The sequence below is a fragment of the Elephas maximus genome, chromosome 1, assembly GCF_024166365.1.
Source record: "Elephas maximus indicus isolate mEleMax1 chromosome 1, mEleMax1 primary haplotype, whole genome shotgun sequence".
Classification (NCBI taxonomy): Eukaryota; Metazoa; Chordata; class Mammalia; order Proboscidea; family Elephantidae; genus Elephas; species Elephas maximus.
Window position 1 is genome coordinate 122,703,063 of NC_064819.1, and position 8,745 is coordinate 122,711,807.

Genomic DNA, 8,745 nt, shown 5'->3' on the forward strand with positions numbered 1-8,745 from the left:
CAATTCTGTTTCATTGAGAATTTTGGGCATATTATTCTCTGGGCTCTGAGTGACACAGTTAAATACCACAGGGCAGACAAGATGTAGCCAGGGAATTCTCCTCTTACTCAGTCCTTATCTTGTTTAGTGACCCTCAGTGAACTGCTCAACTCTTTTGGTTCTTCTACCTGAAAAGGGAAGTGAAGACATTTACTCAACTCCTAATAGACTTAAAATACACTCTGCCCCCTCCTTGCATCAAACAAGGCCTCCCTTCTTCTGCTGAGCTGATGAATAGGGATCATTTACCACTGTTCACTCTGGGTATTCTCAATGGGTATTATAATTGTCTTCACTGTACTGAAGTACTCCTGACATTCTTTCTTGTAATCTAATGGTACCTCAATTACCCATATCACATTTTGAAAGTTCCTTACAATCAGGATTGCTACTGTCTGATTTTCACCATAGAAATCTAGGGTAACAGTTTACCACGGTTTCTAGTCACAGAGCTGAACTTCCTCATAGGACTTCCAAGGAGTGGCTGGTGGATTCCAAATGCCAACCTTTTGGTTAGCGGCCAGGCTCTTAACCACTGCACCACCAGGGCTCCAGCTATAGTCGCAGCAGAAAACATTGTTAAGTCCTCAGGAAAAGTACACTTCTTAGAATGAACACTTGGTTTCTAGACTGGGTCCTACAGAGGCGTGAAATAACTTGGCTTCATGAACTGTTTAAGATAAAAATATAAAAACATTGAACTGTTTTTGCCAAGTTCTTTATATGCATGCACAAAACACATATTTCTATCTATCAGGTTGAGCCTTTTTTATCTGTCAGTAAAATGAGGTTACAGTTCAGGCCTTGCTGGATGATTAACAATTTCACATTCTCATATGCTATTGTTAAAATCTAGAAGACTATTAAGAAACCAGTAAAGATAAATTTGCAAGGACATGAAAATAAAAAGGATGTGGCAGTAATTATGGTTCCCAAAACATCTTATAAACAACTCTATTTATTTCTAGCTTCATGACGAAGAAACTGAATTGAAGAAATATGTTTATGATATACTTAGTGAAGAGAAAAGAGCTGGAGCGCCTCAGATGAGAGACATGGCTTTCTTCCCTGCTGAACATCCCTGAAACAAACTGGGTCCTGGTGCCATGGTCTTATCCTGTGGAAAAGTATTTCTCTGACTACCTGGGAAAGAACCCACTGAAATTTCCTGTCCAAGTGAACTCCTCCCTGGATATGCAGGTAGCAGAAGCGCTATCCTCTGACAAACAAAGCAGCAAAGTGCTCATGGAGCCTCATCATCGGTCCAAGGCCTTTCTCAAAGCTCTTTCACATTTCAAAGTGAGTCAGCACATCCTAGATGCATTTTCCTCACTTGACCACCACAGAAATCGAGAGTGAGCTACCTACTTACTTAAATTGAAATAAGACACAGAAAGCACTAACTTCTTAGTTCAATATGATTACGACACATCAGAAAATCAAAACATTTTCTTTGATAATTATTTTGTAGCAGCTGCTACTTTTACACGCTACTAAGGAGCAACAAGAATATCCATTACAGTAGTGCTGAAACTCTAAATATTATGCTAAAATCCAAGTAAATTGCAAGGTATATCTTGAGGAGAAAATTGTGCAGAAAATGATATTTTGATGGAAAGGAAGAAGAAAATATTCCCTAATTTTTCCTTAATGGAAAACATTTTATTTAGGGTAGACACAAAACAGTAATGAAATATGACATTCTCAGGTAACACAGTCTCCGGATTTTCACTTATAACATAATATTCTTTGAGTTGTGTACCAAAAAGAACTTGGTACAAAAGGAAACACAGGTATCCCACCAACAAATTAACCTAATATCACATTCAATTTTCCTGTTTAGAATGTCTTCAAATCAAAGCCAATCTGTTATACTTCATGGCTTATATTTTTTGGTACTAACCCCACAGCAAATTTTAAAAGCCTGGAAAGATAAAATAACAGCGGTGATTCAGCAAATGTTGAATCCCAAGCAAACACTTTCCTGAGAATGTACATTTTTCTTTTCTACCCAATACTGAGTTCTATTTGCCCAGTTACAAGGAATCAGCAACTTAAAGTACTAGCCACCTACGTTTTTCATTCATTCAACAAATATTTATTAAGAACCCATTGGATTGGACTGGCCAATGGGTTGGAGAGGGATGCTGGTGAGGAGTGAGCTTCTTGGATCAGGTGGACACTGGAGACTATGTTGGCATCTCCTGCCTGGAGGGGAGATGAGAGGGTGGAAGGGGTTAGAAGCTGGCAAAAAGGACACGAAAAGAGAGAGTGGAGGGAGGGAGCAGGCTGTCTTGTTAGGGGGAGAGTAATCGGGAGTGTGTAGCAAGGTGTATATGGGTTTTTGTGTGAGAGACTGACTTGATTTGTAAACTTTCACTTAAAGCATAATAAAAATTATTTTTTTAAAAAAAGAAAAAAGAACCCATTGGATGCTAGGTACTGGGCTGGGCGTGGAGATACTGCACTAAACGAGAGAGACATGGTTCCTGCCCTCAAGGAGCTAACAGTCTAGCAGACCAAGCAAACCTCAAGTACACACACAGATGTCAAACTTTACCAGGAATCTCAGGAAATGAGTTAAGGCATAAAAGAACTGCCTCAGCTTTCCTAACCAACATGCAAACTCTGGACAAATATTTAAACTGAGAGAGAAGTACAGAAGACTTAGCCCATCTCATTTATTCTTCCTGTTTATGCTTTAACCAAAATGCCTCATGGCTAGTACTAAAAATCCGTAACAGGGTATTATTTAGGTTCTACCACTTATGTGTGTAGAACTGGTGATCTCTTTTTAAAATAAAACTACTTTAAGTTTCGATGTTCATAACTTGACTATTATTTACGTTTTGTCACATCTTACTGGGTTGTTCTACTCGAATCATATATTCCGAAACTGTTGCTTCACAACAGATATAATTTGTGTCTTGAATTAATTAATTTAACAAAGACTTAAAACATTTGCTAACAGATCATTTATTGTGCACTTTTTAAAATTCAGTTTACAAAATACAATGATAGCTACCAAGTATTGAATACCTATTATGAACTAAGTGGGCTTTTTTTTTACATAATTATATGTAATCTCCCCAACGACCTTGCAAGGTACTATTAGATCTCTTTTACAGATGAGAAAACAGGTGCAAAGAACTTGAGTTTCCCAGCACTTCACAACTAGTTAATGTAATGCTAAGAATAACCAAAAGCCAAATCCACTGCTGTGGAGTCAATTCTGACTCATAGCGACCCTATAAGATAGAGTAAAACTGCACCATAGTTGTTTCCAAGGCTGTAATTTTTACAGAAGCAGACTGCCACATCTTTCTCCTGAGGAGCAGCTGGTGGATTCAAAATACCAAATTTTTGGTTAGCAGTCGAACACCACTGTACCACCAGGGCTCCTTAAGCCAGGAATCAAAAACCAAACCTGTTGTGCTCCAGTTGATTCTGACTCATAGCAACCCTACAGAACAGAGGAACACTGCCCCATAGGGTTTCCAAGGAGCACCTGGTAGATTCAAACTGCCGACCTTTTGGTTGGCAGCCAAACCCTTAACCACTATGCCACCAGGGTTTCCAGGCCAGGAATAGAGCCTCTAATTGTCTAGCTAGTTAACTTATATTCTTAAGAATCCTAAATTAAACACAAAGTTCTCATCCTCCAGGGCTATATACAATAGAATTACTTATTGTGCAACACCATAATGATGTTAAAATAATTCAGTTAAGGCTTTTAAGCAACCAGAGTTCAATAAAACATCTAGGGTCCAATAAAACATCACATTAACTAGTGAGATGAAATGTGAAATAACTTCTCAGTAAATGCAGGGGGTGTAACTATGAAGTCTTTTCTAAGATGAGTAAACTGCATCAAACATCAGCACTAGCAACCTCCAAAACTGGCCTGTGAAACTTTCTCAAAAAGGGGAGAAATATTTCTCACTAAGAGGTGAAGGATCTGGAAACTCAAAAAAAAAAGAAAAAAAAAAGCTGAATCCTGGAGAACTTGTAGGTTTTTTTTGTTTTGTTTTGTCTTCAGTGGAGTTGAACCTACAAAAGTCCCACTGAATCACTGTACCCAGGTCACCTGCTCAAGGAAGGGCAGTTGACGTTTTGAAAGATGAGCAGGAGCATTTAAGTGCACTGGATCCCGAGATGCCCAGTCACCACCACTATCACTTTGCAAAAAAAAAAATCAGAAGCCTCCAATAAAACATGGGGAACTTTGAGTGAATAGAAACGTATATTTGCAAGATCTTAAAATGAAATGCGTATGGATCAAACTGCTCTGCAGTCCCTTCCCAAAAGCTCTTCTCTGTCGTTCATCCAAGTGAACAACCACAGTCAGCTCACAGCACTCAGCAAGCTTTCACTGGCAAATAAATTATAGACTGTAAACTAAGACAACACCCACCCTCTGACTAACTTCCCTAAGATCCGCGGCACCGTTAGGAGCCGCCTTTCGCCCACTTGCACAGCGTCTCCACTACACACGAAATCTGGGAAAACTGTTTGCCGGGAACTTAGGTTGTGCCGGAATCGCTTCCAAACAAACCGGGCAATTTCGCCTTCGGGAGAGCATACTCGCCATTCATGGCCCTGCTGGTTTCTTAACAGGAATGTGACTAACATTGGTACTCAGGAAAGAGAACTTCTTCTGACCTTGACTGTGCGCGCTAAATAAATTACCTCAGAACGAAAGTGGTGAGATCTCATGACAGCATCTGGGGAGAGAAGAGAAAAACGGGACTTCATTTAACAACTAGTCCTTCACATGCCCAGTTACTAATGACTTTTGCTAATGACTGAGGGACAAAGGTCGGGCACATTCTAGACGCCTCGAATTCAGAGGAGGACATCCTAAGGTGAGGGTCACCGGGCCATCAGTCTCTAGGTGATTTCTCCGAGAGAAGTTTCCGAGAAAGTTCTGGGGGAGTTGGGGAACCCCGAACTCTCTTTATCTTACTTTCTCACCCCTACGTTCTACCGATGCATAGGTAAAGGAGAGACAGCAGCAGCCCCGGACTCGATTGGAATTACCCTTAGGGCTTTAGCAAAATGGACACTAAAATTTTTTGTTCTTTCCTCTCCTCCCAGTTTTCTACATCGCCGTGGTTATCCAAACCCGAGAGACTGGGGGGGGGGGCAAAAAAGCAAGGGGGGCGGTGAAACAAATAAACGTACTTAGCTTGGGGAGTGGGCAACCACGGGGGCAGGGGCTGCAACGGAGAAGGGAGTGAACCGCGCTTCACTCTCGGAATAGGCTTAAATGTTCCTCCTAACACGAGGGAACCGGTCCCGGCGTGTCTTACCTCGGCTCCGTGAACGGCCCGAAAAGACCGATTTCATTGGATGCCTCCCTTTCTGGAGCCTGCGGTGCCAGCAGCAGAAGAAGACGATGGTGGCGATAGTGCCCAGCAGAAGCAACAAGAGGAAGAGGGCACATTGGATGCTGTAGGGTCTCAGCAAGACGAGGAAAGCCGCGGCGATCATGGTGCGGGCGAGGCGGGGGCGGCTCGGCTGCGGGGCTGGAAGGCGGTGGCAGAGGCACCCGCGCTGGGCGCAAGCCGGGCGACTGGCACGGGCGAGCGCGGCTCAGCGCGTCATGCCCGGCGCTCGCGGCCCTGCGCCCAACCCAATGGCTGCGCACCCCGCGCCAGCCGCGCTACGCGAGTGATCTGGGGCTGCGGGGAGTGCTTGCCATGACTCAGCAGACGGCGACGAGTCAGGGAGTCGGCGGCGGGGAGCCTCTCCCTTCCCTCCCCAGTCGCCCCCGCCCCCGTCTGTGCGCAGCCCCCGGGCGCAGCCCCGCCAGGGACGCGGCGAGCAGGGAGGAGCAGCGCCGCCGCCGTGGTCGCCCGGGTCGGGCGCATAGTCTCGTGGCCTCCGCGGCCGTCAGCATCCCCTAAACCAGGCACACGTGGGTTGGGGCGGGGGCGCGGCGCCTAGGCTGCAGCCGTGGCAGCCCGCGGGAGGCGGGAATGGGGCGCCGTGGCGGGGGCTCGGCTGATGACATCACGGCCGGGCTGCGGCAGCGCGGGCGCGCGGACATGGCTGCTGGGGCTGCGGCGGCTGCGGCCACGGCCGCAGGCTGTGCCCTGGCCTGAGTTGAGAGTCCAGCGCCCTCCCGCGGGGCCGCCCGCCAGCCCGCACCGCCAGCAGGTGCACTGGCCTGGCGCCTCTCCGCGCCGGGGACACCTGGCGCTTCCACCTATCCAGCCTCCCTTGTCAGAATTGCTGTGGAGCCCGGCCGCCTCAGGGGGCGCCAAGGAGCCAGGGGGAGAACCGTAAGGCAGTGGCGGGATTCTCCAAGCGGTGCTACCCCCACCTCCCACTTCCCGCGCCCCGGCCCCGAGGTTGGGGCTTTGGAGGATGCAGCTGGGTGAGCAATTGCTTGCGGGGGGGGGGGGGTCCTGGCACGCTGAAGCTTGAACACTGGGATGGGCCTTCCGTGGGAGTTTAGGTCCTCCAGAAACGGGAGACTCATCCCTTTCCAACCCGCTCTAAGCTAGGAAGGAGCGCTCCCGAATAGACATGAACTGTTTTGCCCCCAAACTTGGTGCAATTTCGCAGCCGAGAAAATAGGCACTTTAGATTCTCTTGTATCCCCGCGTTTACCGTACAACTGACCCATCTACTGTTTTTGAGGGGAGAGGCGATTTCAGTTTTAGGGGCCTGGCATATGAAGGAAGTTGGGGGATTGGCTCGTAAATATCTGGGGGAGAATTTTTTAGAGAGTGTGAAGAAATAGTGATCTGTCACACTCGCGCACACACCCACTCTGTCTGCCTCTTCCCCCCTCCCCACATTTCTTCATAACCATCAAAAAACATATTGCAGTTGGTGGCCAGGGGATTTTATAGTGGTTCCTGGTGCAATGCCAACGCAGAAGGTAAAGCAGGAACGCCGCAGTGTGCCCTTCTGCGGATGACTAAGGCCACCTGGCCAGGAGGCCGCTCCTGCAGCAGTCTGCGGCATCTTGCATACTTGGCAGGCCAGTGCAGCGCGGCTGCGTTCTGCTGCCCCAAGGCCTTCCCTGTATGGGGTTGGTTCTGTTTTGTTTACTCGCATAAAGAAGTTTCATTTATAGTGACAAGGCAACACATTATTGCATTTATAGAGTGTCTAATAACTGCAAGAGTGGACTCTTATTTTGGGATATTGCAAAGAGTAAACTAATTCTGTGTCATAAAAAAGTTATTTGTAAAATTCTGGAAAGCAAAAACAGTAAGAATGTTTAAGTTTTGTTATTTGCTTGTAGGATCTCAAAGTCAGTATTGTTTTCTAACTATATAAAACCAACGCACAGCTCTACATAAAAGCTTAACGATTGATATTCTCGAGGCTGGTTACATATTACCATGTGTAAGCATTAACAGAAACTCAAACAGGCATTGTCTAATGCAGCCTTTTAAATGTCAGCTTCGTAAACATGGAAAGCAATTGATAAGCTTTCTCATTTGCAGTTTGAGTTTCCTAAGACAAAATAAACATTCAAATTGTTGACATGTTGCATCCCATTCAGTTGTTTTTGGTGAAAGATGGAAACTTGCTTGCAGACTCTGCATAAGTAAGAAAATTGAATGTAGGCTTCATAGGTCCCTAGCACTCAGAGGGCTAGCAGGTAGCACTGCATCGTGTGCACATTGTTTAAAGGTTTCCTGACACCTCAGCCCCCTGCAGTGAGGGACAGTATCCCTGTCACTAGTGCAGCAGTTACTGAAGAGAATCCTGAGAACCTGCAATGTGTGGCATATCAGGCAACAAGGATTCTTTGCCCCATTGCCTTACAGTGGCATAGTGGAGCAATTTAGAGTAACAACAACAAAACTGAATTAACCCTTTGCAAACATTGGTGGGAATAATTAACAGAGTTTAGGACAATCATCTTTATAGGTCTTACTGACTAAAATTTGTGAGTGAGGCAAAATGGCCTAAATATCCTTGAACAGAAACATGTCTAAGACCACAAACACAGCATAGTAACCAGTTTGCCCCAAAGTTTGCACTTTTAACAACAAAAAGCAACTAAATAGCAATTATGGTTTTCTGAGCTATTACTTTAGCACAATTGTTATTATCCTGAGTCTGCCGCAGCCATTTATAAGTTTGAAACACACACAAGAACAGCATTTATCTCTCTCCAGCGGGCAAATGCTTAACTGCCATACTATAGATATTTCTTTCTAGATGCACTCATTTCTGTTATCTCAGGGATACTAATAGGAGGCAAACCAAATCATTAAAAGAATTCAGTATTTAGGTTCCATTTTTATTTTCTGATTTGTTTGTTGCTAATTTGTAATTTCCTTTTCCAAATAATGTAATGTTATTAATTGCTTCTTTTTTATGCATTTAGGTGGTGCCTAATGCGTTGTAGAATTCAATAAATATTAAATTAGCCAATCAATCCTTTTTGGAAGTTAATTTAGTAGAAGTCATGCATTTTTTTCCTTCTAGGTTTTCATTACAAAAGAATAATTGGCATAGTAAAAATGTCATAAATTTTTTCAAGTTTGGTGGTAGGGATGGGGGAGGAAGGCCCATGGCCAAAATCTTTCATACTGAGACTTTCCGGAATAGTCAACTTCCAGATCATCAAAATGTAACATATATGTAATGTGTTGAGGCTTTTTTATGACAGTGAGTTAACAGTGCCACCCAAGAGAAGACAAATGAGTGGGGAAAAATAGCTAAGAGAGTATT

The 8,745-nt window shown here is 44.7% G+C and overlaps 1 protein-coding gene across 7 annotated transcripts in view; it reads right to left on the reverse strand.

Annotated features, from left to right (window-relative positions):
* The window catches only part of DST (dystonin), a 490,994-nt gene extending 485,360 nt beyond the window's left edge, over window positions 1–5,634 (reverse strand). For all 7 annotated transcript variants that reach the window (XM_049894718.1, XM_049894699.1, XM_049894708.1 and 4 more), the window contains exons 1-2: window positions 5,352–5,634; window positions 4,729–4,763 (exon numbers count right to left, since the gene is read on the reverse strand). In XM_049894718.1, coding sequence (XP_049750675.1) covers window positions 4,729–4,763; window positions 5,352–5,532 — 216 coding nt within the window. In that variant the 5' untranslated portion in view covers window positions 5,533–5,634. The remainder of the gene's footprint in view (window positions 1–4,728; window positions 4,764–5,351) is intronic.
* Window positions 5,635–8,745: the final 3,111 nt, after the last annotated feature.